The sequence below is a fragment of the Pelophylax lessonae genome (genome assembly GCF_965119305.1).
Source record: "Pelophylax lessonae genome assembly, chromosome: 5".
Lineage (NCBI taxonomy): Eukaryota > Metazoa > Chordata > Amphibia > Anura > Ranidae > Pelophylax > Pelophylax lessonae.
Window position 1 is genome coordinate 130,807,761 of NC_138772.1, and position 27,647 is coordinate 130,835,407.

At 50.1% G+C, this 27,647-nt stretch overlaps 2 protein-coding genes across 2 annotated transcripts in view; both read left to right on the top strand.

The window, feature by feature from the left end:
- LOC309556442 (serine/threonine-protein kinase 31-like) overlaps positions 1-14,105 on the top strand; it is a gene marked incomplete at its 3' end in the record, with an annotated part of 195,042 nt that extends 180,937 nt beyond the window's left edge. Inside the window, exon 5 of the mRNA XM_082258904.1 lies at positions 13,743-14,105. Coding sequence (XP_082115030.1) covers positions 13,743-14,105 — 363 coding nt within the window. The remainder of the gene's footprint in view (positions 1-13,742) is intronic.
- A 99-nt stretch (positions 14,106-14,204) lies between these two features.
- The window catches only part of LOC309556304 (serine/threonine-protein kinase 31-like), a 417,430-nt gene continuing 403,987 nt past the window's right edge, over positions 14,205-27,647 (top strand). The window contains exon 1 of the mRNA XM_082258745.1: positions 14,205-14,346. Within this exon, the coding sequence (XP_082114871.1) occupies positions 14,314-14,346 (33 nt within the window). The 5' untranslated portion in view covers positions 14,205-14,313. The remainder of the gene's footprint in view (positions 14,347-27,647) is intronic.

Below are 27,647 nucleotides of genomic sequence, written 5' to 3' on the forward strand. Positions count from 1 at the left end.
TCACCTGCAGTATACCAGTCAGCTAAAATTGAGGATCTTTTGCAATTGGGTGCATATCGTGTCTTGGGATATTTGGTCTTGAAGCCCCATTTGCATATACAGGTATTTTGAGAGTTTGTGGTCATTCTTTGTCACCTCTGAAGAAGGACATACACTTCTATAGTTCGAAACATGTCAGGTGCCACCCACTCACCATATGACTACTCCCTGCATTGGCCCTTTTAGTCAACTGTTGATGTTGTGTTTTTATGTACTGTGCATTATATGTATACCAATTTGGTTATAGTATACTCTAAGACAGGGCTCAAAATTTAAAGTCCTGAGCTACTAGCCAGGTCTTCAGGGTTACTCACCACCAGTTGCCCCACTCAACTCCTGCCCCGCCCCTTATCCTGCCCCTAAACACGCCCTCATAAATTATCTCATAAAATGACACTGTTAATTTTTTTTGTAACTTCTGCATTAATGCAAAAACATTTAAGTTTTCAGTGCCCATCAATGCAGCCTCACCAGTGCCCATCAAGGGTCTGGAGGGTGGGGGCTGAAGAGCACTGGGGAGGGCTGGAGGGGGGGGGGGGCTGAAGAGCACCGAGGGGCTGGAGGGGGGCTGAAGAGCACTGGGGAGGGCTGGAGGGGGGCTGAAGAGCACGGGGGGGGGGGGCTGGTGGGGGGGGCTGAAGAGCACTGGGGAGGGCTGGAGGGGGGAGGGGCTGAAGAGTACTGGGAGGGCTGAAGAGCACTAAGGGGCTGGAGGGGAGGGGCTGTACAGCACTTGGGGGGCCAGCAAAAAAAAAAAAGTTGGATAGGAGGGGGATGGGGCGGTTGCATATAGAGGAATTGATCTTTGCATACTCCTCCTGCAAGCGCTGAATGCCTGCAGAGAGGAGAATCAGGCATCCAGCCCAGCGGCTGCAGGAGGAATATGCAAAGATCAATTCCTCTATATGCAGCCGCCCCACCGCTCCTTATATGCAGTCACACAGGGAGGCTGCTCAATCCTCGGGCACTCACCTTCTTCCAGCCCCTGGGAGCAGCGCAGTACAGATGGAGGGAGCAAGCTGCCTTAACGGGAAGGGATGATCGGCGCGAGCACCGGTGTAGCATGAAGATAACCCCCATTGGTATGCCACTGCTGGCCGGATAGTGTCAGAGTGCGGATCATCCAATTGTAACAGCTTGTAATTGCCGAGCGCTCGGGGACACACACAGTCCCGCCTCCTAGTCTGCCTTCTTTGATAGACGTCACACTTCCTGGTTGGCCAGGTGTTCTGTCCATCAAAGAGGCCGGGCTAGGAGGCGGGACTGTGTGTCAGTGAGCGCCCGGCAATTACAATTAAAGCTGTTACAGTTGGATGATCCGCGCTCTGACATTATTCAGTCCATCGGCTGGCCAGCTTTCCTCTCCTCTCGCTCCTGGAGCTCGCCCTACATAATTTTCCACTTGCAAAATGCGAGCAGGCGAGTGGAAAATTTGAGGGCTGCTGTAGGATTTACTCAGTGGTTTTATACACACTTTTTTGTTTTTGTGATATTTTTTCAATAAAAACTATTTACAATTTTACCTCAGTCTGATGGTGGGCATCGAGTCCTAGAGGGGTACAATGCACATTTTCATACGTGTCCCCAGTTTTTTGCATTCAGTTACATGGACATGACCTTACCCCATCTGTAATCTCATTCACTAAGCCTCTTCCCCCTTTTTTTTTTCTACTCCATCCAGAGGTTTTCCAGCAGCTGTGCCTTCGTTGGGGCATTCCAGACGTAGATCTGTTGGCATCTCTGATCAACAGGAAAGTGCAGAGGTTTGTTGCCCGCTCTCGGGACCCTCTGGCAGATGCCACAGACGCGCTGGTTGCTCCGTGGGTTCAGTAGCAGCTGATGTATGCCTTTTCTCCGCTCAAGTTGCTGCCAAAACTTCTTTGGAGAATTGTGGCGGAAGGGATATTCCGGTCATTCTTGTGTCTCTGGACTGGCCTCGCCGAGCTAGGTATGCAGACTTGGTCAGGCTAGTCGCAGACTTTCCTTGGAGACTTCCTCTCAGGGAGGATCTGCTGTCTCAAGAACCACTCTTCCATCCTGCTTTACAGTCGCTGGCTTTGACGGCTTGGCTGTTAAAAGCCAGGTGCTGAAGGACAGGGGATTGTCTGCTTCAGTGATTCCCACTCTGCTTAAAGCAAGAAAAGCGACATCTAGAAAGAGGTGTCATCGTACGTGGAAGTCGTATAATGCGTGGTGTGAGTCTCCTGGGGTTCCCCCTCACTCTTGGTGGCTCGGATCTTTGTTTTCCTTCAACGGGGAGTTTATCAAAAATTGGCCTTGATGAGTACTATCATGGGTCAAGTTTCGGCCATGGCAATTCCAAAGGCTATTAGCCTCCCATTCCCTGGTGCGTAGCTTTATCCTGGGGGTGCTACACTTGGCTCCTCCGGTGCAACTTCCAGTGCCACCTTGGGATCTTAATTTAGTGCTGTTGGTTCTCCAGAATCCACCCTTTGAAAATATTTGGGAGATTCACCTGCTTACTTTATATCAGAAGGTGGCCTTCTTGGTGGCTATTACTTCTATTACAGGGTGTCGGAACTGGCGGTGTTGTCCTGTCCTTCCTATCTGGTGGTTCACAGGGATAAAGTGGTGCTTTGTTCGGATCCATCCTTCCTTCCGAAGGTGGTTTTCAGCATCAACTTAATGAGGAAATTGTGCTACCCTCCTTGTGTCCTAAGCCAAAACATCCTAAGTAATTTGCACTGCATACACTGAATGTGGTTTGGGCAATCAGGGTGTACTTGGTGACCACTGAGTCTCTTCGAAAGTCAGATTCGCTCTTTGTACTCATTGAAGGACCAAAGAAAGGGCTGCCTGTGTCTGCTGTGACTTTTTCCAGATGGACCTGACAGACGGTTGTGCAGGCTTATTCAAATTAAGGGTCAGGTTCCTCCTTTCCCTGTTAAGGCGCATTTTACTCGGGCGCTTAGTGCTTCCTGGGCCTTTCGCCATCAGGCATCTGTGGTTCAGGTTTGCAAGGCGGCTACCTGGTTGTCTGTTCATACCTTCACAAAGTTTTATAAGGTGGATGTGCTGGCATCTGCAGATGCCTTCTTTGGCAGCAACATTTTGCAGGCTGCCGTTTTAAGGGTTTTTAATGTTGTTTTCAGGTGGGTCACATCTTGTTCTGATGAGTCCTATGTTGCCTGGTTTCCTGTGGGGAATTATTTTTCTGCTGTTCTCACCCCTCATGGTTTATGGCACAATGAACGATAGACAAAAATCTCTTACTGTAAAATCCTTTTCTCTGAAGTTCATTGATGGGCGCAGTACCGGCCCCTCTATTTTGAGTTGGGTTGGTATTGTTTTCTTTGACACTGCTTTGTTACAAAACTGACATCCTATAGCAGAGAGAAGGAATATACCCCCTGGGACTGCCCATAGGCGTAGCCAGAACTTTTTTTTCTGCCTAGTGTCCTACTCCTGTAGCGGGCAGTATAACCGTATTGTTATGAAGAGCAGAGACTGCATCCGTTAAACTTCAGAGAAAGGAATTTTACGGTAAGACAAAAATCTATTTCTCTTACGTCCTCCGACAGTCGCCGGCCACTCATACAGTCTTGAACAATGAGGTATTGACTTCCTCTCCTTAGGAGTAGCTAGGCAAAAGACTTGTTAATACAAAAGCATTTACATAGACACGGCCATGGGGGCTGTCCCACTGGTCCAATACCCCCCTGCAATAGCCATCCCAACTCAGGAGTAGATAGGCTTCCCTGTGCTGGGGCTACAGTCTCAGCCTTCTTCTATTTTATGATTTTATTTTCTGAAAATTTCATTTTTTCTTTGCATTACTAGCTGTTTATTTTGTCAGCTTTTAGATAGTCGGATATTCGGATGAAGACGGTGTTTGCGGAGCTGGGAATCGGACTGATAGTTCTGGTTCTCCAGGACAGAGGGTCAGATGGAATCCCAGCCCGCCATTGAGCATTTAGCAGGCTGTGTGTTCGCCCTGGCCTCGCAAATGACCCATCCCTGTCCTCAGGGATGCAGCCTGTGAGGTGGCTACCTCACCGGACACATCCACGGTTCGTCCGTGCACTACTAGTGTCCTGCATTTTTGGCTGGCGGCACTTCCCTGCCATCTGAGGGTAGGCGGTTTTCCGTTTGATATGAGACGCCACGCCATCGGGTACAAGTAAGTACACTCTGTGTGGGGCCTCTGGGGTCGGCAGTCCCGTGTCTCTGTGGTGTCCCCTGTGTCTGTGCGTTTTGGGCTCCCTGATCCTGGTCCCTGTGGGGGTGTTTTCTCTCACAGCCAGCGCTGTGTGGGGTTTTGGGAAATCCCTCTCCTGTGTCACTTAGGGTGCTTGGAGGTGGAGACACGTGCGGCGACCGCTGTGGGGTTAAAAACCGCCGGTCCGCCATTCTAGGTGCGGGCAGCATGTCTGGCTTCACTATGGGCGCTTATACAGCATTGTATGTAGTGTATTTTGGCGCCTTGCGGTGCCATCTTGTGTGTTGCAAACGATCGTTCCGAGCACATGTCGGCGGCCATTTTGCCGAAGCCTTCCATTACTTACATAGGCATCCATGTTTCCTTAGCCTGCAGCCTCAGTTCAGTCTCTGCGGTGACATCACTTCCTTCCTTCACTCAGGAGCGACCGACGGCGGTGGTAACACTTGTGGGGCTCTGTTCTGCTGTCCTTTTCCTCCCTTGTGCAATCTTCCTGGCTTTCAGTTTGTCCCTGCGGGGGGTCTGTGTTCTACTAGGTTGCTATAGGTAGCGTGCCCCCTTGAAGGGTCTCGCTCTTCTCAGGACCGCAAGAATCTGAGGGGGAGGCGAAGGTTACAGGGGTGGATGATTTCCCCCCTGGGACGCCCGAGGAACGCGCAGCTATGGACACGCTGATTTCTGCCACTAAAGAAACAATACATTTAGAGGAGGAGCCCAATCCTCCGGGCATTGTGTCCTCTTTTGGTACACACAGGACCCGCAAGATGGCGCAGGTTTTTCCTTGCCCCGCTGAGTTTCATCACACTGTGAATGAGCAATGGCGCAATTTGAAACACACCTTCACGGTGCCTAAACGGTTTCAACTTCTCTACCCTTTTGCGTCTACTACAGTTGCACGCTGGTGTGTGGCTCCTCAAGTGGATCACACTGTAGCTAGATTGAACAAGGCTACTCTGGTTCCCACCGAAGATTCTCCGGTATTTAGGGACCCTACGGATAGGAGGCTGGAATCTCTTGCCCGCCATACTTACGTGGTGGCAGGTTCCATGCTGAAACCTATTTTCGCCTCTGGCATGGCGGCTCAGGCTGTGGCGGAGTGGACCAAGGTGCTGAGACGCACTCTCGTGGCTGATTCTTCCCCCCCCCCCCCCACTACCGTGGAGATGGTAGACCAGATTTATCAAGGGGTCATGTATTTGTGCGATGCGGCCTTCAATGAGGCCCCATTGGCTGCGTGCCTGTCCAGTGTTGCGGTGCTTAACCGTCGACTGATATAGTTGAAAAGCTGGTCGGCTGACCAGAAATCCGGAAAGACGGTGGCTGAGATTCCCTATGCGGGGTCTCGCCTTTTTGGAGACTCCCTGGATGAATTGGTTAAGGGAGTCACTGGGGGCAAGAGCACTCTGCTGCCCCAGAATCCTAGGGGCAAGCTTTTCCGCGGCAAACGGGGTCCCGCCTTTAAACCTAATCAGGGGTCCTTTCGTGCCTTCAAGGTGCAGTACAAGGGAAAACCCTTCAAGGGCCAGGGTGGCTAGAAGAATCCCTGGGACGGCAAACAAAAATCCGGCCACGCGGGTGCGACGGGTCAGTCCGCCTCTGCCTGAAGAGGCGCCCTCACCCATTTTGGGGGTGGGGGGACGTTTGCGCGGTTTCCTCCAACCTTGGCTGCTCCGAATTCCGGGCAGGTGGGTTCAGGAAATCATTCGATCAGGGTACAAGATCGAATTTCTTTCACGGCCGGCGGACAGGTTCTTTCCCTCAAATCTTCATTTGACCCCAGGGCGGTTACAAGACCTGCATCAAGCGGTACAGGATCTCCTTGCCCAGGGGGTGATCGTCCCGGTGCCTCATCGGGACAGATTTCGGGGGTTTTACTCTAATCTGTTCACTGTGCCCAGAAAGGAGGGCAAGGTACGTCCGATTCTGAACTTAAAAGCTCTGAACCGCTTTGTGCGTGTTCGGAAATTCCGCATGAAATCATTCCGCTCGGTGGTGGCCTCCCTGAGTCCAGGAGAATTTTTGGCCTCTATTGATCTGAAGGACGCGTATCTACACATCCCCATTTTCGAGGGTCATCAGAGGTACCTCCGATTCGCTATCGCGGAGGATCATTATCAATTTGTGGCGTTTCCTTTCGGTCTCGCTTCGGCTCCACGGGTCTTTACGAAAGTGTTGGTGGCGGTGTTCCGTGAGAATTACCTACCCGTGAGAAAAACCTACGCTCGTCCCTTCCGGTTGCACGGCACTGTATGTAATTCGGCGTTTACATTAAAACAGCTGGGCTGCAATACGAGTGATCTCCACTCCTATCCCTGTCACTTCCCTGATCTCGGCTAGTAAATATAAAAGCGGCGGCGGGTGTATGAGAACATAAATCACAGAGCCGAGACCCGCTTTTATATTTACTAGGCAAGATCAGGGGAGTGACAGGGAGAGGAGCGGAGATGAATTATATTGCAGCACACTTGTTTTAATGTAAGCGTGGCGTGGGTAGGTTTTTTTCACGGACACCGCGATAATTTCCTACTAGTGCGCATGCGCACTAGTCAGGTCCTCAGCTCTTTCATTAGGTATCCGGGGCTGTGAGCATGCGCAGTGCTGCGCTGCTCAGCTGTTCCTGGCCGGAAGTGACGAGGGTAGGTTTTTCTCACGGGGTAGGTAATTCTCACGTTACACCGGTTCTGGGCCTGTTGCGGGCACAGGGCATTGCGGTCTTGGGATATCTGGACGATCTCCTTTTAAGATCGAGTGCCAGTCAAAGCCTGTTGCGCGATCTGTCCACTACGGTCCAGATGCTCCAGGAGTTCGGTTAGACCATCAATGTTCAGAAGTCGACCTTGTCTCCTTTGGTTCGTCTCCCGTATTTTGGAATGGTCCTGGACTCTGCTCAAGCAAAGGTGTTCTTGCCGGAGGAAAAGCTCCGGACCCTGCAGTCCGAGGTCAGGTCCTTCAGGGACAACAATTCCTCGTCACTCAGGACCTGTATGCGGTCCCTGGGGTTGATGGTGTCAGCCTTCGAGGCGATACCATTTGCACAGTTTCACATGCGATCTCTCCAAGCGGAGATCCTGACCAGGTGGGACAGACTACCTCAGTCCTTGGACCTGAGGGTGTCTCTGAGTCGCCAAACCAGAATGGATCTCTTATGGTGGCATCAGTCCCCGGCGGTTTCGGAAGGAAAATCCTTCCGGCCATTACTATGGATGGTGATTACCACGGATGCCAGCCTGTCGGGCTGGGGTGGCGTCCTGGGCAACCTGTCTGCCCAGGGCACTTGGTCGGAGGAGGAATCCTCCCTTCCGATAAACATATTGGAATTGAGAGCGATCAGGCTATGCCTGCTCCACTGGTCGGATCGTCTTCAGGGCCATCCTGTATGGGTGCAGACGGACAATGGCACTGCGGTGGCGTACATCAACCATCTAGGGGGCACCAGGAGTGCCTGGGCGGCCCAGGAGGTGACCAGTATTCTGTCTTGGGCCGAGACTCATGTCCCGGCGATATCGGCAGTTCACATCCCGGGTGTGGAGAATTGGCAGGCCGATTATCTGAGCCGCCAGACCCTGGACCAGGGGGAATGGTCCCTGCACCTGGAGGTGTTTCAAATGCTGTGTGCGAAGTGGGGATCCCCGGATGTGGATCTGTTCGCGTCTCGGCTAAACCACAAGGTGGATAGGTTCGTGGCAAGAACGCGCGATCCTCTGGCAGATGCCTCGGATGCGCTGGGGGTGCCTTGGCATCAGTATCATCTGATATATGCCTTTCCTCCGATTCAGATGTTGTCCAGGTTCCTTCGCAGGTTGGCCTCGGAACAAACACTGGTGATTCTGGTGGCGCCGGACTGGCCACTCCGGTCCTTGTACGCGGACGTCGTTCACCTGGCCGTCAAACCTCCATGGCGGCTGCCGATGCGAGAAGATCTCCTGTCTCAGGGACCAATCTTTCATCCTGCTTTACAGTCGCTGGCTTTAACGGCATATCTGTTGAAAGCCAGATCCTGAGAGACAGGGGTCTCTCTTCAGAGGTCATTCCTACTTTAATCAAGGCTAGAAAAGCCTTGTCTGGTAAGGTTTATTACCGTACATGGAAAGTTTTTTTTTGCCTGGTGTGAGTCCAGGGGTTTCTCTCCTCGTTCATACTCTGTGGCGAGAGTGTTGGCTTTCCTCCAGTCTGGTGTGGACCAGTGTCTTGCGTTGGCCACGATTAAGGGCCAGGTATCTGCACTGGCTGTTCTTTTTCAGCGCCCTGTGGCATCTCATTCCTTGATTCGCACCTTCATTCAAGGGGTGCGTCACTTGGCCCCTCCTAGAAGGGAGCCCTTACCTCCATGGGATTTGAACTTGGTTCTGTCTGTGTTACAACGTTTCCCGTATGAAAACATCAGGGAAATTTAGTTACCTCTGCTGTCTAAAAAGGTTGCCTTTCTAGTAGCGATCACTTCTGCTCGCAGAGTGTCGGAGTTGGCGCTGTTGTCTTGCCGCTCCCCTTACCTGGTGGTTCATAGGGATAAGGTGGTCTTGCGACCTAACCCGTCCTTTCTTCCAAAGGTGGTTTCGGATTTTCACCTCAATGAAGACATTGTTTTGCCTTCGCTCTGTGCCAATCCTAAAGAGATTGCTTTGCGTTCTTTGGATGTTGTCAGGGCGATCAGGGTTTACCTGTCGTCGACTGAATCATTTCGAAAATCGGATTCTTTTTGTCCTTCCTGAGGGACCTCGGAAGGGTATGGTGGCGTGATCGTTGAGTGCGTCCTGGGCTTTCCGGCATCAGGCCTCGGTGGCCCAGGTGTGCAAGGCTGCGACTTGGTCGTCAGTGCACACCTTTTCCAAATACTACAAAATGGATGTTCTGGCATCAGCTGATGCCTCCTTTGGCAGTAAAGTTCTCTGTGCGGCAGTCCAGTAGGGGACCCTGGTCTTGTGTGGGTCCCTGGCTGTTGGGGTTGTTTACCCCCTTGGTTATTTTCTTTCCTGGTTTGTTGCTCCTGTTAAGCTTTTTGGTTACCCAGAAGGTTACCTTGCTGTTCAGAGAAAGGAACCTTAAATGATGTGGGTACTGCGTTGCCTTTTCTGACGGTTGCGTTTCCCACCCCTCATGTCTACACTGCTTTGGGACATCCCCATTGGTGAAGACTGTATGAGTGGGTAGCGACTGTCGGAGGACGTAAGAGAAAACTGAATTTTTGTAAAATCTTACCGTAAAATTCTTTTCTCGGAGTCCTCCGACAGTCGCCGCCCCTGCCCCTCTTTTGGGGTTCTTATACACTTAACTGCTTGCTACCAAACTGAGTTGGGATGGCTATTGCAGGGGGGTATTGGACCAGTGGGACAGCCCCATGGGTGTGTCTATGTAAATGCTTTTATTTTAACAAGTCTTTTGCCTAGCTACTCCTAAGGAGAGGAAGTCAATACCCCATTGGTGAAGACTGTATGAGTGGGCGGCGACTGTCGGAGGACTCAGAGAAAGGAATTTTACGGTAAGATTTTACAAAAATTCAGTTTAAAAAAAAAAAAAGTGTTTGAAAAATTTCTGCACAAATATGTGATGTAAAAAGCTGCAATGACCGCCATTTTATTCCCTAAGGTCTCTGAAAAAAAAAATGATATAATGTTTGGGGGTTCCGAGTAATTTTCTAGCAAATAAATTAGGATTTTTACATGTGGGAGCGGAGTGCCAGAAATCGACCGGTATGGAAATGGTTAAATTAAACATCTAAGGGCAATATCTTTATCTCCTGTTGTGGTTGGAAGGGGAGTGATTGCATGATGGGAAGGTAGCAGCCACATTCAGTAACAGTAAGCCTTGAGGAGGGAGAGTTCAATATTGAATTATTGACTACATAAAATGCATGCTTTACATTTCTAGGATTGTCATCTGTCTTTGTGCTCAGCAGTGTGACTGAGAATGAGGGAGGGGGGGGGGGTTGATTTATGTTGAAGTGGGTGAGTTTATATTTACCATATGGTGGCTACAGGTCTGCCACTTTCTCCATTCTCGGAGATCTGAGGCAAAGCTGTCCCCTTTCACCTTTTGTTTTTTGCCCTTGCAATAGGTCTCTTGTAAGTTAACGCAACTTGCAAGAGATCTCCCAGACATTGCTGACCTGACTTTAGTTGTACACCACCACAAACTGATTCTATTGGCTGACGACACAAAATTGTTTGTAACTAATTAGGTTATTGTGCTTCCCAACCGAACTGTCCTTGTCAATTGATTTAGCAAAATCTCTTGCCTCCATATCAGTCGTGCCAAATCCAATATATTAAACATCTTGCTGCTGCAGGGGCAAGTTGAAGCACTGCTGGACTCCTTCCCCTACCAGTGAGAATTGACAAGTCTCCCCTATCTGGACATTTACCTCACCACCTCTTATCAAACACTTTATGCTGCCATTTGCCTTCCCCACTTTAGTAAACTTGAAACCCTACTAGCCGTTTGGAAGGAGTAAAGGAATATCCACTTTTCTGACTTTCTTACCTAAACTTCTATATTTAGGGTGTTACCCACTGAACTCCCATCTCCTCTTTTACGACATCTCCAGCAATAGATTTTGAAAATGATTTGGGTTTGACATAGACCAAGAATAGCTAAACATACTCTATACTGAAATGGACCTCAAGGTGGTCTAGGTGTCCTACATATACTAAAATATTTGCAGTCTGCCCAACTAGCTTAAATCACTAAAATATCATGCTTTTATTGACACACCTATCTGGGTATCACTTGAGGGAAATCGATCATAAATTACCTGAAAATAAAAAAATCTTGCAATTTTTTTAGAAGTAATGCACTTTGTTGTATCCACAATTCCTGCCCTTACCAAAGGAAGTAAGCCTTATGCTCTTTGAATACCGCTCTCGCAAAAATAGACACTCCTGAGGCTTGAGCTCCTTGCTGTTCTTTGCTTCTTGCAGGCTCCTTGTTGCCCCATTATGCCTATTTGAATAAGTGGGAAATCAGATCTTAATAGCACACTGAAACCAGAATAATGAAAACAAATCTTGTACGCTACCTGTCCATGCTCCCAAAAAATTATAAGGGACTTTATTGCTGGTATCTAGTTCCAATTTGAATTACACGTTGCACTCCTAGACATACAGGGACCCTAGACTTACAGGGACCTGTTTTTGTGGTTGCATGGAATTGGTTACCTATACTCATACATGGTGGAACTTTGTGGACACCAGTATACAATATTCTGAAAACGCTGTTTGACATTGCAATTCCAGCAGCCCTTGCTGAAGCACTGCTTATTTTAAAACTGGATGGGCTTTCCAAATACTAATTTAGATTGACAACACGCATTTTTACAGCAAGTAAGTAAATTCTAGCAAAATCCTGCTTGTCGGACTAAGTAAGTTGGACCGTAACGATCAAGAAACGAAGTGCTAAACCTACAGATTCAATAAATATATAAAACGCGAGATCTGTGGATTTCACTTTGCATTTCACTTTGCTTGCTACCCAAACATGAGCGCCTGTTAAGCTTCTAAGATGTTTGTTTTTTCATCTGAGATAGCTTGTTTGTGGATTTGAAGGTGTAACTTCATTCCCCTTTCTATTCTTTACGTTTCCCTCCTTTCCTTTTTTTCACCTTTTTTTTTTTTTTTTCTTTTTTTATGTTAAATGTGTCTGGAACATACAATGCTTAGTAGTCAGCTTCTTATGGATAGCCTTTTATTGAATAACTTATGACTTTGATTGTATGATATTAATTAATATAATGTATTATATTAATGATATAATATAATATGTGCTGCGCAAACTTGTGTAGCTTATATTAATAATTTCAGTTACACAAATAATGAATTTGTATCAATCTGTGAAAAAAAAAATATGTGTATATATCAACAGTTGTGTACTGTTTAAATCCAATATAAACACAATTAATAATTCTCTATATGCAATATAACCATACAATTAATATTCAAACACATATAAATCATGCAAAGTGACGTAGTGAATTAGTGTTTAATTCCTTAGGCCTGGTATCCAAATTATAAGTGTCCAAACAAAGTATGCTCTTCTTTATGGAGATTAAATGCCAATCACCAGTGCTCAAATATGGTTGTGAGCAACCTTGATTTCACCTTCAACTGTTCTGGTTTATCGGCTCATTGAGCTGTGAAAATGCTCTCAGCCGTACTCACACGTCGTCATAAGGCCCCTCCCCCATGCGTATTGACACAGGGCTCTTGCGTGTCCTCTTCAGGGGGAAATGAGGACACGCAAGAGCCCTGTGTCGATACGCATGGAGGAGGGGCCATACGTCGGAGTGTGAGTACGACAGAGCATTTTCACAGCTCATAGAGCGGATAAACCAGAACAGTTGGAGACCCCCCCTGAGCTTCTGGGCCACTATTTGCAAAATTAAATTAAATGTAAGTGCAATACGTTTTTTTTTTAATAAAGTCAGTTTACAAGACGTTACTTGCACCATATATATCTTCCTATCCATGTGAGCCATCCGTGAGGGATAGGAGCACCCTGTGACAGCATTTAAGAAAAAGCAACCCCGCATACGTATCTGGATTGAGCACAAGGCCGTTGCTGACCAAGCTTAAGTGCGAGGTCACAGGCATAAAGATGAAGCACCCACCTGAAGGGGGGATGGGGAGCACAGATATTGGAGGTGAAATCAAGTTTGCTCACGACCATATTTGAGCACTGGTGATTGGGATTTATTCTCCATACAGAGGAGCATACTTTGTTTGGACACTTATAATTTGGATACCAGGCATAAGGAATTAAACACTAATTCACTACGTCACTTTGCATGATTTATATGTGTTTGACTTTTAATTGTATGGTTATATTGCATATAGAGAATTATTAATCGTTTATATTGGATTAATCAGTGCACAACTGTTGATATATACACCTATATATATTTTTTCTACACAGAGTGATACAAATTTTTCACTACAAATTCATTATTTGTTTAAATTAATTTATTATTAATATTAGCTACACAAGTTTGTGCAGCTCATATTAATATTTCATTCACAACGCACTCACTACAAGGGAGTGATCAGTGCTAGTGGCATCCTAAAATTTACACCACCATAGATTGCTCGCAGACCCATTTAAATTTATTGGATTGTAATGATATCCACCTACAAAGTGTCTTACTGTGCTCAATTGTATTAATTTCCTTTACCGCAAAAAAAAAAAAAAAAAAAAAAAAGACTGAACTATAGAAAACTGCTGTAAACTGATCAGAAGTTTTTGTATTTGGTTGTAAATGAAAAAATGTGGACTTCTAAGCATTGTCCATTCAAGCTCTGTCATTCTTAATTTTATATAGTTTTGCACTGTCACCAGTTATTTGCAGCTATGAAGTCACATTAACAAGTGTTATTTTGCCTTTAGTTTGAAGAGTCCTTATCTGCTGTTTAGAACATGGCAGCAAGATGGTGACTATATTCAACAGAAATGTTAAACCTCATGTAGGGTTTTATTTTGTGGCAATTGTTTTGTATAATTAAGCTGACTGGAAAATGTTTTTTTTTCCTCCACTTAGGGCTTGCAATTTCTATCAAAGTTAATAGCTGATAAAAAAATCTCTGTACAGCAAAAAACAGTCTACAAAGATGGAACTATCGTTGTCCAGGTTTTGCATGATAACCTTGATATAGTAGAGGAGGTGGTAAGAAAAGGTTTTGCTGAGAAATGTAAGCTGCAGAGCTCTCCAAGTAACTCCAAGGAAACGCGTGAGGCTCTTGCAAACAATGAAAAAAGTCGCCCTTCATGGCATGTTGTAGAAAGAGTTCCTATGCGTGAACCAAAGTCGTATTTACCTCTTTCTAGCCGATCTATCCCTGAACAGAAAGTGTCTTATCAGCAGGGAAACAATGGAGGGAACAATTTTCAAGCAGCAAGGTAACTCTAAATGTTCTGCTGTTAACCTTGCTTGCAGTTTGCATTATAGCACTTTTTTATTATTAGCAATTTTTTGTTTCAGAATTTCGCCTGAATTAAATGGTCTGAAAAGTGATCAGAAGTACTTGGATGAAAATAAACTGCTGAAGGATGACAATAAGCAACTTAGGGATGAAAAAGAGAGCTTGCTGCAAAAGATAAGAAAGCTAGAAATGCATTTGCAGAAGATGCATCTTGATATGAGGGTACAGTGTAAATAGCACATTAATATATTAATGTTATGTAGGCTTATTGTTTGGTGACTTTGAATACATGCCTTTAGGTGTAAAAGGTGTCTACATATTTGATCATAAAACATGACAACACAGATTCATGGTTCGGATAGAAATTTAAGGTATGAAAGGCCATTGGAATTTTTTTATTTTTTATTTATTTATTTTTTTTAAATGAAGTTATGCTTGGGCATTTAATGTTGTTTAAGTGGTTGTAACCCTTAAAAAAAAAATAAAATAAATAAAAAAAAGCATGTTGAAGCACAAAGTGCTTCTGATGTGTCATTTGTCCCTCTCTCTAGGTTCCAAACAACCTAGTTGATCCTGCCTGCTCCTGTGTCCCCCTTAGTGTGCTGACCACAGTAATCATGGCTCCTGATCCATGATTGCTGTGGTCAGGTTACGTGCCTCCACCCCCCTCCCTCTCCCTCCCCCTCCCTCTCCCTCCCCCTCCCTCCCTCTCTTCCCCTCCCTCTTTTCCCCTCCCTCTCTTCCCCTCCCTCTCTTCCCCTCCCTCTCTTCCCCTCCCTCTCTTCCCCTCCCTCCCTTCCCCTCCCTCTCTTCCCCTCCCTCCCTCCCTCTCTTCCCCTCCCTCCCTCTCTTGCCCTCCCTCTCTTCCCCTCCCTCCCTCCCTCTCTTGCCCTCCCTCTCTTCCCCTCCCTCCCTCCCACTCTTCCCCTCCCTCCCTCCCACTCTTCCCCTCCCCTCCCACTCTTCCCCTCCCCTCCCACTCTTCCCCTCCCCTCCCACTCTTCCCTCCCCTCCCACTCTTCCCTCCCCTCCCCTTCCCTCTTCTTAGTAGTGATTACTTCCGCGTGTTGGAGTTGGCTGTGTTGTTCTGTCGGTCACCTTACCTGGTGATTCGTAGGTACTAAGTGGTGTTGCGGCCCTGTCAGGCGTTCCTTCCTAAGGTTGTCTCTGGGTTTCATTTGAATGAAGACATTGTGTTACCATCTGGTGGTGACGTAAATCCGATTGTACTTACAGATGGACCTTGTAAGGGGCAGACTGCATCTGCTCCGACTATTTCCAAGTGGATCAGGCAGACGGTGGTGTAAGCCCAGTCCATTAAGGGTCAGGTTCCTCCTTTCTCTGTTAAAGCGCTTTCTACAAGGGCGCTTAGGGCCTCCTGGGCCTTCCGTCATCAGGTGTGCAAGGAGGCTACGTCCTCATCTGTACACACGCTCACAAAATTTTATAAGGTGGATGTACTTGCATCTTCAGGTGCGGCGTTTGGCCGCAAAGTTTTGCAGGCTGTGGTTGCAAAGGCTTCCGCTTCTTGAGGGTGAACATTTTTCCTGGGGGTGAGCTCCAGTTGTTCCTAAGTTGAGCTCCTGTTACCTGGTTGGCTAGGTTTAGCCTTGTTGGGAATTGTGCGTTTGCTGTGTTTTTTCCCGCCCCTCATGTTGACGCAGCTTTAGGACCTTTCAATGGTCTGAAGATTCGAAGCTGTGTGTAAGTGAATGAAAGAGAGAACTGGATTTTTGTCTTACCGTAAAATCCTTTTCGCTTACGTCCTCCGACAGTCGCCGCCTCCTCTAAGTAATCACTGTTGGGTATTGACTTCCGCTCTGTAGGAGTAGCTAGGCATATAGACTTAGTCCAAAGACAAAAAGCATTAGCATATACACACCCATGGGGGCTGTCCCATCTTGTCAATACCCCCCTGCATGACCACTCCCAACTCAGTTTTAATCTGCCTAGCGTCAGGAGTAGTCAGGCTTCCCTGTGCTGGGACTTCAGTCTCAGCCTTCCTAATCTTTTATTTGATTTTCTTTGAAAATGTCAGTTTTTTCTTACTTTGCTAGCTGTTTATTTTGTCAGCTTCTAGTGTTAGTCGTTTCTTCGGATGAAGTCGGATCATGCGGTGCTGGGATTCGGACTGACCGCCCTGGTTCTCCAGGGCAGAAGGGTCAGATGGACCCCCAGCCCGCCATTGAGCGTTCAGCTATGGTTCGCCCTGGCATTATGAACGACCCATCCCTGCTCGCCGCAGGGATGCAGCCGCGAGGTGGCTACCTCACAGGACACATCTGCGATGCTGCAGTGTCATGTCCCTGGCTCACGGCACTCCCTGTCAGATGAGGACAGCGGTTTTCCGTTCATAGAGGCATCCCACGCCATCTGGTACAAGTAAGTACTTCTGTGTGGGTCCTCTGTCTGGGGTGGCAGTCTGTGTTGCTGTGTGTTCCCCATGTCTGTGCCTGTGTGACTCCCTGATGCGGTCCCTGTGGGGATCGCTTGTGCAGATACTGTATGTTTTCTGGGGGTCTCCTTCCCTGTGTCAATTCGGTGCATTGTTTGGGGTGCAGACGTTTTTGTGGGGCGACCGCAGCGGCATGAATTCGCGCGGTCCGCCATATTTGATATGCGCGGGCATGTTAAGCTTCTCTGTGGGCGACTCTGCAGGCTATTTTGCCGCCATCCGCCGCCATTTTTGTGGGAAGTGGACGATCGGTCCGACCGCATGTTTGGCGGCCATTTTGGCATAGCCTCCAATGCATTCCTATGGGGCAGCCATTTTCCCTGAGTCTGGCAGTCTATAGTTCAGCCTACTTCAGCAGCACTTCCTTTTCCTATGCAGCAGGACATCGGTAGCAACACTCTGCGGGCTCTGCAGGTTATCACTCTCCATATTCCTCTGTATTATCGCTTCTGGCTCAGTTTTCTCTTCTCCTTTTGGGGGTCCTTGTCACTGTAGCTGTAGCGGTGGGCTGCGCATTCCGCAGCAATCTTTAAGGGGCACGTACACATTTTATTGCACTGTTTTTTTCTGTAACCTTGAGCAATGGATTCTCAGGATAGCAAATTCCCCCCAGCTCTGGTGGGGGCACCCAGTTCTCCGGTGGCCCCGCTGAGACCTGATTTGGCCGCTGTAGTGGCGACTTTGGTGTCTAATATGTAAATGCTGATGGCTGAACGTGCTGCAAAAAAGAGGGCTAGATTGTCTCTCTCCTCTGATTCAGATGGTGATATGGCTGCTGCTGCGAGCGTGCCCTTTTCAGGGTCCCGCTCATCCTTGGTCTGAGGGGGAGGCTGAGGTGGAGGGGGTTGATACTTCCTCCCCGGGGTCGCCTGAAGAACGGGCGACCATGGATGAGTTGTTTCTGTTAAGGAAACTTTACATTTGGAGGATGAGCCCAGTCCTCCGGGCGTTGTGTCCTCGTTTGGGACGCACAAGACCCGCAAGTCGGTGCAGGTTTTTCCCTGCCCAGCTGAATTTCACTACACTGTTAATGAAATGTGGCGCACGTTGAAACGTCCATTCCTGGTACCTAGTCGGTTCAAATTGCTTTATCCTTTTGCGCCGGCTACGGAATCACTATGGTGTGTGCCTCCACAGATGGATCACACTGTGGCCGTGCTAAACAAGGCTACCTTGATTCCTACTGAGGATACTCCGGTTTTCCGGGATCCCACGGACCGGCGGTTGGAGTCTCTAGCCCGCCATTCCTATACGGTGGCGGGTTCGTTGCTCAAACCCGTTTTCGTGTCCGTTTTGGTGGCTCAGGCGGTGGCTGATTGGACTAAGATGCTTAGGTGCAATCTCGTGTCTGATGGTGTTCCGCCTGCCCGGCTGGAAATGGTGGATCAGATCCACCAGGGAGTCATGTATTTGTGTGATGAGCCTTAAATGAGGCCCCTTTAGTGGCTCGCCTCTCATGTTGCATTGCCTAACAAGCGACTGATATGGCTGAAGAGCTGGTCGGCCGACCAGTCCTCACGGAAAACTGTTGCTGATTTTCCCTATGCTGGCTCTCGCCTTTTTGGCGAGGCGTTGGATACCCTGGTGAAAGGCGTCACGGGGGGCAAGAGCACTATGCTGCCCCAGAACCCAAAGAACAAGTCCTTTCGAGGCAAGAGGGGTTCTGCGCCTAGATCCAATCAGGGGTCCTTTCGTGCCTTTCGGAACCAAAACAAGGGCAAGCCCTTCAAGGCCCAGGGCAACCAGAAGAATCCATGGGCGGGTAAGCAGAAGTCGGGTAATGCCGGCTCGGCGGGTCAGTCCGCCTCTGCCTGAAGGGGCGCCCTCACCCATTTCAGGGGTGGGGGGACGTTTGCGCAGTTTCCTCCAACCTTGGATGCTCCGGATATCGGACAGGTGGGTTCAGGAAATCATTCGATCGGGGTACAAGATCGAATTCCTTTCCAGGCCGGCGGACAGATTTTTTCCCTCAAATCTTCACTTGTCTCCGGGGCGTCTGCAGGACCTGCACCAAGCGGTACAGGACCTTCTTGCTCAGGGGGTGATTGTCCTGGTGCCTCATCTGGACAGGTTTCGGGGTTTTATTCAAATCTGTTCACTGTGCCCAGAAAGGAGGGCAAAGTGCGTCCTATTCTGGACCTAAAATCTCAGAACCGCTTCGTGCGTTTTTTCCGAAGTTCCGTATGGAGTCTCTCCGTTCGGTGGTGGCCTCCCTGAGTCCAGGGGAATTCCTGGCCTCGATAGATCTGAAGGATGCGTATCTGCACATCCCCATTTTCGAAGGTCATCAGCGGTACCTTCGGTTTGCTATCGCAGAGGACCACTACCAGTTTGTGGCGTTACCTTTCGGTCTCGCTTCTGCACCCAGGGTTTTTTTTTTTACCAAAGTGCTGGCGCCGGTTCTGGGCCTTCTGAGGGCACAATGCATTGCGGTCTTGAGTTACCTGGACGATCTCCTTCTGAGGGCACGTGCCAGCCAGGACCTAGTGTGCGATCTGTCCACCAGACGCTCTAGGAGTTCGGATGGACCATCAACGTTCAAAAATCGACGTTGTCTCCATCTGTTCGTCTTCCCTATCTAAGAATGATTCTGAACTCTGCTCAGGCAAAGGTGTTCTTGCCAGAGGACAAGCTCCGGACCTTGCAGGACGAGATCAGGTCCCTCAGGGACAACCCGTCCTAGTCACTCAGGACCTGTATGAGGTCTCTGGGGTTGATGGTGTCAGCCTTCGAGGCGATATCCTTTGCTCAGTTTCACACGCGGGCTCTCCAGACTGAGATCCTGGCCAGGTGGGACAGACTGCCTCAGTCCCTGGATCTGTGTGTCTCCTTGAGTTGTCAGACCAGATTGGCTCTTCTGTGGTGGCTCCAGTCCCCGTCGGTGGCGGAAGGCAAGTCCTTCCGTCTGTTGGTGTGGACGGTGATTACCACGGATGCCAGCCTGTCGGGCTGGGGTGCAGTCCTGGGCAACCTGTCTGCCCAGGGCACTTGGTCGGAGGAGGAGTCCTCCCTCCCGATAAATGTGCTGGAATTGCGAGCAATAAAACTCTCTCTTCCAGTGGTCGGAACGTCTTCAGGGCCTACCTGTCCGAGTACAGACGGACAATGCTACCCCGCGGTGGCTTACATCAACCACCAAGGGGGCACAAGGAGTGCTCGTGCGGCCCGGGAGGTGACCGACATTCTATCGTGGGCCGAGACTCATGTCCCGGCGATCTCAGCAGTTCACATTCCAGGTGTGGAGAATTGGCAGGCCGACTATCTGAGCCGCCAGACCCTGGACCAGGGGGAATGGTCCCTGCACCCAGAGGTCTTTCAAATGCTGTGTGCGAGGTGGGGATTCCCGGACGTGGATCTGTTTGCATCTCGACTAAACCAAAAGGTGGCAAGAACACGCGATACCCTGGCAGTCGCCTTCGGATGCGTTGGTGGCCCCTTGGCATCAGTATCGCCTGATGTATGCCTTTCTGCCGATTCAGTTGCTATCCAGGTTTCTCCGCAGGCTAGCCTCGGAACCGCACCTGGTGATTCTGGTGGCTCCAGACGGGCCACGCCGGTCCTGGTACGCCAACGTTGTTCATCTGGCAGTGACGCTTCCGTGGCGGCTGCCCATGCGGGAAGATCTCCTGTCTCAGGGTCCGATCTTCCATCCTGCTTTACAGTCGCTGGCTTTAACGGCCTGGCTGTTGAGACCCAGGTCTTGAGGGACAGGGGTCTCTCCTCTGAGGTCATCCCTACTCTTGTCAAGGCTAGGAAGACCTCCTCTGGAAAGATCTATTACCGCACCTGGAAGGCTTACTTCGCCTGGTTCGAGTCCAGGGGGTTCTCCCCTTGCTTGTACTCGGTATCGAGAGTGTTGGCCTTTCTCCAGGCGGGATAGGACCAGCGTCTGGCGCTAGCCACGATCAAGGGCCAGGTGTCCACCCTGGCTATTCTTTTCCAACGCCCTGTGGCGTCTCATTCTCTGGTTCGCACCTTCATTCAAGGTGTGCGACATTTTTCTCCTCCCAGGAAGGAGCCCTTACCTCAGTGGGACTTGAACTTGGTTCTGTCCGTGTTACAACGTTCTCCCTATGAAAGCATTCGGGATATATCGTTGCCTCTGCTGTCTAAGAAGGTTGCTTTTTTGGTGGCGATCACTTCGGCTCGCAGGGTGTCGGAACTGACAGCGTTATCTTGCCGTTCTCCGTACTTGGTGATTCACCGGGATAAGGTGGTTTTGCGTCCGCAGCCCTCCTTTCTTCCTAAGGTGGTCTCTGAGTTCCACATTAATGAGGACATTGTTCTGCCTTCGCTTTGTACGAAGCCTAAGCATCCTAAGGAGGTTGCTCTGCACTCTTGGATGTGGTCAGGGCGATCAGGGTTTACCTGTCGTCCACGGAATCTTTTCGTAAAACGGATTCCCTCTTTGTCCTTCCTGAGGGACCTCGGAAGGGCATGGCTGCATCCGCAGCGACTATTGCTAAATGGATCAGACAGACCATTGAACAGGCTTACGCTTTGAAGGAACGGGTTCCGCCCTTCCCTATTGAGGCGCACTCTACCAGATCTGTGAGTACGTCCTGGGCCTGTTGGCATAGGGCCTCGGCTCAGGTGTGCAAGGCTGCGACTTGGTCGTCGGTGCACACTTTTTCCAAATTCTACAAAGTAGACATTCTGGCATCACCTGATGCCTCCTTTGGCCGCAAGGTTCTCAGTGCGGCAGTGCCATGATGGACCCTTGTGTTTTTTTCTGGGTCCCTGGCTGTTGGCATTTGCTTTCCTGGGCTGTTGCTCCTGTTGAGCATTGTTTTTTTCTGTTGCCCAGTTGGTTCTCTTACGGTGCATGTAAGATTCCTTTCTCTGATGTGGGTACTGCGTTGCCTTTTCTACGGTTGCGTCTCCCACCCCTCATGTCTATACTGCTTTGGGACATCCCAACAGTGATGACTTGGAGGAGGGGGTGACTGTCGGAGGACGTAAGAGAAAACTGAATTTTTGTAAAATCTTACCTGTAAAATTCCTTTCTCTGAGTCCTCCGACAGTCGCCGCCCCCGCCATTCTTTTGGGGTTCTTGTTACCTACTGCTATGCTACCAAACTGAGTTGGGAGTGGTCATGCAGGGGGGTATTGACAAGATGGGACAGCCCCCATGGGTGTGTATATGCTAATTCTTTTTGTCTTTGGACTAAGTCTATATGCCTAGCTACTCCTACGGAGCGGAAGTCAATACCCAACAGTGATGACTTCGAGGAGGCGGCGACTGTCGGAGGACTCAGAGAAAGGAATTTTACAGGTAAGATTTTACAAAAATTCCTTTTCTCTTACGTCCTCCGACAGTCGCCGCCACTTCATATTCATCACTAATGGGGTTATTGACCTTTGCTCCGTAGGAGTAGCTAGGCAACAAAATGTATTAATCTCAAAGCTTTTAACATATCCCACCCTTAGGGGGTGGTCCCCTCAGTCAATACCTCCCTGCTTCCTGCATTCCCAACTCAGTTTCTAATGCCTAGCTTAGGAGTATGCTGGCTGTTCCTGTGCTGGGACTCTGTCTCAGCCTCTATTCTCTTTTTGATTTTATTTTGAGTCTTTTTCTCTTTCTTTTACTTAGCTGTTAATTTTCAGCATTAGTTAGCTTCTTCTGATGACGATGATCGTGCGGAGCTGGGTCTCGGACTGGCCACCCTGGATGCAAGGGCTCAGGGCCAGGGGCTTCCCAGCCTGCCATTGAGCGTTCAGCGCAGGTTTCCCTGGCACATTGAACGACCCATCCCTGTTCGCTGCAGGGATGCTATCTGTGAGGTGGCTACCTCACTGGACGCCATTGCGGTTTCGCACCGCAATTCCACTGCGTCATGGCTGCGACACTCCCTGTCCTCAGTGCAGCGGTTTGGTCGCTGAAGCAGGCTCCCCACGCCGTCCGGACTGGTAAGTGTAACTCTGTGGGGACCTGTCTGTTGGGTGTCAGTCTGGGACTGTGTGACCCTGTATGTCTGTGTGGCTGCTGAGCTCCCTGTCAGATTCCTGTGTGGAATTGCTGCCTGTGTGTGGGCTGCAAGGGGGGGCTCTCTCCCGCTCTGCTGGCTGAATGCATGAAGCAGTCTGGGTTTAGGCATGCTGTGCGGCGATCGCTGCGGCGACCCGCCATTTTTTTGCGGCAGAATTATGGTGGCCGGTACTGTGTGGTAAGGCGCAGCGTTTTGGCGCCAAACACCGCCATTTTGGCGGCGATCGATCAGGCCACATGTCGGCGCCATTTTCTATTTGCCTAAGGAATCCTCAGCCGAGCGGCCATATTTGTGTAGCCTTACATAGGCTTTACAGGGGCGGTCAGTCATTGCATCACTTCATTTTGCTCTGGGACAGCGATCGGTGCAGCAGCCTGTGTGCTCTCTCCAGGTTTTTACCTTTCCATTTTCCTGTATTCCTTACCCAGTGTTCTTATCCCTGTGGGGGTCGGTGTATTCAGTGGGTGCGGTGGGCTACGCTCGCCGCGATCTTAAAGGGGCAGTACTCCTTTTTTCCTAATATTACTGGGGCATGGATTCTCAGGATTGCAAGTTTCCTCCCACCTTGGTGGAGGGCCAAGGGGCTGCTGCTTCCCCCGAGGGGGCTGATCTGGCTACTATTGTGGCAAACTTGGCTGTTCAGGTGCAGATGCTGGTGGCTGATCGATCCACTAAGCGGCCCAGAGTGTCTATTTCCTCTGATTCAGAGGGCGATGGGGCTGCTATGGCTGGTGTGCCCTTCTCAGGGTCTCACTCATCTCTAGACCTTGTGGGGTCTGAGGGGGAGGCTGAGGTGGAAGGGGTTGATAATTCCCCCCCTGGCTCGTCTGAAGAGCTTGCACTCATGGATGAGTTGGTTTCTTCTATCAAGCAAACGCTGCATTTGCAGGATGAACCATGTCGTCCTGCTTTGATGTCCTCTCATGGGACGCAAAGGAAACGCAAGACGTCGCAGGTTTTTCCTTGCTCTACGGAATTTCAGCGCGCGGTTGATGAGCAATGGCGCAATTTAAAGAAGCCTTTTGCTGTGCCGAGTAGGTTCAAACTGCGTTATCCATTTACACCCACCACTGATGAGCATTGGTGTGTGCTGCTTCAGGTGGATCATGCAGTGGCGATTTTGAATAAATCCACTGCGATCCCCGCTGAGGATACCCCGGTGTTCCGGGACCCGACGGACAGGAGATTGGAATCTCTGGCCCGTCATGCTTATATGGCTGCTGGTTCTATGCTGAAGCCTATTTTTGCTTCGATTATGGCAGCCCAGGCTATTGCGGATTGGACACAGGTGCTCAGGCGCACCCTGGTGCCTGACTCTGCCCCGCCGACAACTTTGGCTATGGTGGATCAAATTCACCAGGGTGTCATGTATTTGTGTGATGCGGACTTGGACTTGGTCCCTTTGGCTGCACGTCTTTCAAGTGTGGCGGTATTGAACCGTCGCCTGATATGGCTGAAATGTTGGTCTGTTGACCAATCTTCTTGCAAGACTTTGGCTAATTTGCCCTACGCGGGATCTCGCCTTTTTGGCGAATCTTTGGATACTCTGATAAAGGGAATTTCTGGGGGTAAGAGCACTCTCTTGCCCCAAACCCACAAGAATAAGTTTGTTCGTGGTAAGAAGAATACCTCGTTTAGGCCCTCTCAGGGGTCCTTTCGGGCCTTTCGGTCGCACTATAAGGGCAAGCCCTTCAAGGGCCACGGCTCCCAGAAGAAGCCGTGGACAGGTAAGCAGAAGTCCGGCCAGTCCGGGTCTGCTGCCCATAACAATGCGGCCTGAAGGGACGCCCTCACCCGGTTCTGGGGTGGGGGGACGTTTGCTCGGTTTTCTTCAACCCTGGCTGGACCGCATTCGGGACAGGTGGGTTCAGGAAATCTTTCGATCTGGATACAAGATCGAGTTTCTCTCTAGGCCGGCGGGCAGATTTTTCCCCTCAAACCTTCAGCTGACTCCGGAGCGCTTGCAGGATCTGCACCTGGCGGTGCGGGACCTGCGGGCCCAGGGAGTGGTGGTTCCGGTGCCTCATCGGGACAGATTTCGGGGGTTCTATTCCAATCTGTTCACCGTGCCCAGAAAGGAGGGCAAGGTACGTCCGATTCTGGACTTGAAAGCTCTGAACCACTTTGTGCGGGTTCGCAAGTTCCGCATGGAATCCCTGCGCTCGGTGGTGGCTGCCCTGGTTCCGGGGGAATTCATGGCCTCCATCGATTTTGAAGGATGCGTACCTTCACATCCCCATTTTCGAGGGTCACCAGAGGTACCTTCGATTCGCCATTGCGGAGGATCATTACCAATTCGTGGTGTTACCCTTTGGTCTCGCTTCGGCTCCACGGGTCTTCACAAAGGTGCTTGCGCCGGTTCTGGCTTTATTTAAAGCCCAGGGCATCTCTGTCCTGGGGTATCTGGACGATATCCTGATTCGGTCTGCGACCAGTCAGGGCCTGGTGACCGACCTGTCCACCACGATGCAGACTCTGCAGGAATTCGGTTGGACGATAAATTTTAGAAGACAAGCTCCGGACGCTTCAGGACGCAGTTCTGTCCCCCAGGGATAACCAGTACTCGTCCCTCCGGACGTGTATGAGGTGTCTGGGATTGATGGTCTCGGCCTTCGAGGCGATCCCTTTTGCCCAGTTTCACACGCGGGGTCTCCAGGCGGAGATTCTGGCCGAGTGGGACGGGCGACCGCAATCTCTGGATCTACAGATCTCATTGAGTCATCGTACCAGAAGGGATCTTCTGTGGTGGCTCCGGTCTTTTCGCCCTTTCTCGTGGACGCTGATCACCACGGATGCTAGCCTGTCGGGCTGGGGTGGTGTTCTGGGCGTTCTGTCCGCCCAGGGAACTTGGTCGGAGGAGGAATCCTCTCTTCCGATCAACATTCTGGAATTGCGAGCGATAAATCTCTGCCTTCTGCGTTGGACGGACAGGCTTCAGGGCCGTCCGGTTCGGGTGCAGACGGACATTGCCACAGCGGTGGCCTACATCAACCACCAAGGGGGCACCAGGAGTGCCCGGGCGGCTCGGGAAGTAACCGACATTCTGTCTTGGGCCGAGACGCACGTCCCGGTGATAACGGCAGTTCACATTCTGGGGGTGTGGAGAACTGGCAGGCGGATTACCTGAGTCGCCAGACCCTGGACCACGGAGAATGGTCCCTTCACCCGGATGTCTTTCAGATGCTGTGCGCGAAGTGGGGGTCCACAGATGTGGACCTGTTCGCGTCTCGTCTAAACAACATGGTGGAAAGGTTCGTAGCAAGGATGCGCGATCCTCGGGCAGACGCGTTAGTGACGCCCTGGCGTCGGTATCGTCTGATGTATGCCTTTCCCCCGATTCAACTGTTGTTCAGGTTCCTTCGCAGGTTAGCCTCGGAACCGCACACGGTGATTCTGGTGGCGCCGGACTGGCCTCGCCGGTCTTGGTACGCAGACCTCGTAAATCTGTCGGTCGACGTTCCGTGACGTCTGCCTCTTCGAGAGGACCTCCTGTCTCAAGGACCGATATTCCATCCTGCTTTACAGTCGCTGGCTTTAACGGCCTGGTTGTTGAAAGTCAGGTCCTGAAGGATAGGGGTCTCTCCCCTGAGGTCATTCCCACTTTGATTAAGGCCAGGAAGGCCTCTTCGGGGAAGATTTACTACCATACTTGGAAGGTGTATTTTGCCTGGTGTGAGTCCAGGGGGTATTCCCCTCGCTCATACTCGGTATCGAGAGTGTTGGCTTTCCTTCAAACGGGCGTGGACCAGCGTTTGGCGTTGGCCACGATTAAGGGTCAGATTTCTGTGCTGGCCATTCTCTTTCAACGCCCTGTGGCGTCTAATTCCTTGGTTAGCACCTTTGTTCAAGGGGTGCGACACTTGGCCCCTCCTCGGAGGGATCCTTTTACCTCCATGGGATTTGAACCTTGTTCTGTCCGTGTTACAGCATGCTCCCTTTGAAAAGATCAGGGAGATCTCGTTGTCTCTGTTGTCCAAGAAGGTTGCCTTTTTGGTGGCGATCACTTCGGCTCGCAGGGTATCGGAGCTGGCGGCCTTGTCCTGCAGCTCTCCCTACTTGGTGATTCACTTGGATAAGGTGGTCTTACGACCTCGGAATTTCACCTCAATGAGGACATTGTCTTGCCTTCGCTTTGCGCGAAACCTAAGCATCCAAAGGAGGTGGCTTTGCATTCCTTGGATGTTGTTCGGGCGATCAGGGTTTACTTGTCATCGACTAAATCTTTTCGCAAGTCGGATTCTCTATTTGTCCTTCCGGAGGGTCCTCGGAAGGGCATGGCGGCGTCGGCTGCGACCATTGCCAAATGGATCAGACAGACCATTGTGCAAGCCTATGCTTTGAAGGGGAAGGTTCCTCCTTTCCCTGTGAAGGCGTACTCTACCAGGTCTCTGAGAACGTCTTGGGCCTATCGTCATCAGGCTTCTGTGGCCCAGGTAAGTAAGGCGGCGACTTGGTCGTCCGTTCACACCACCTCCAAATTCTGCAAGGTGGATGTTCAGGCATCAGCGGATGCTTCCTTTGGCCGCAAAGTTCTTAGTGTGGCGGTGCCTTAGGGTCCCTTGTTTTGGGTCCTTGGCTGTTGGGATGTCTTTATCCCTAGGTTACTTGTTTTCCTGGGTTGTTGCTCCTGTTGAGCACAGTTTTTTCCTGTTGCCCAGTTGGTTCTCTTACTTTGGTAAGGTTCCTTTCTCTGATGTGGGTACTGCGTTGCTTTAGGCGCGGCCGCGTTTTTTCCCACCCCTCATGTCAACACTGCTATGGGACGTCCCCATAAGTGATGAATATGAAGTGGCGGCGACTGTCGGAGGACGTAAGAGAAAATGGAATTTTTGTAAAATCTTACCTGTAAAATTCCTTTCTCTGAGTCCTCCGACAGTCGCCACCCCCGCCCCTCTTTTGGGGTTTGTTTATGTACTCTACTGCTATGCTACTGAAACTGAGTTGGGAATGCAGGAAGCAGGGAGGTATTGACTGAGGGGACCACCCCCTAGGGGTGGGATATGCTAAAAGCTTTGATATTAATAAATTTTGTTGCCTAGCTACTCCTACGGAGCAAAGGTCAATAACCCCATTAGTGA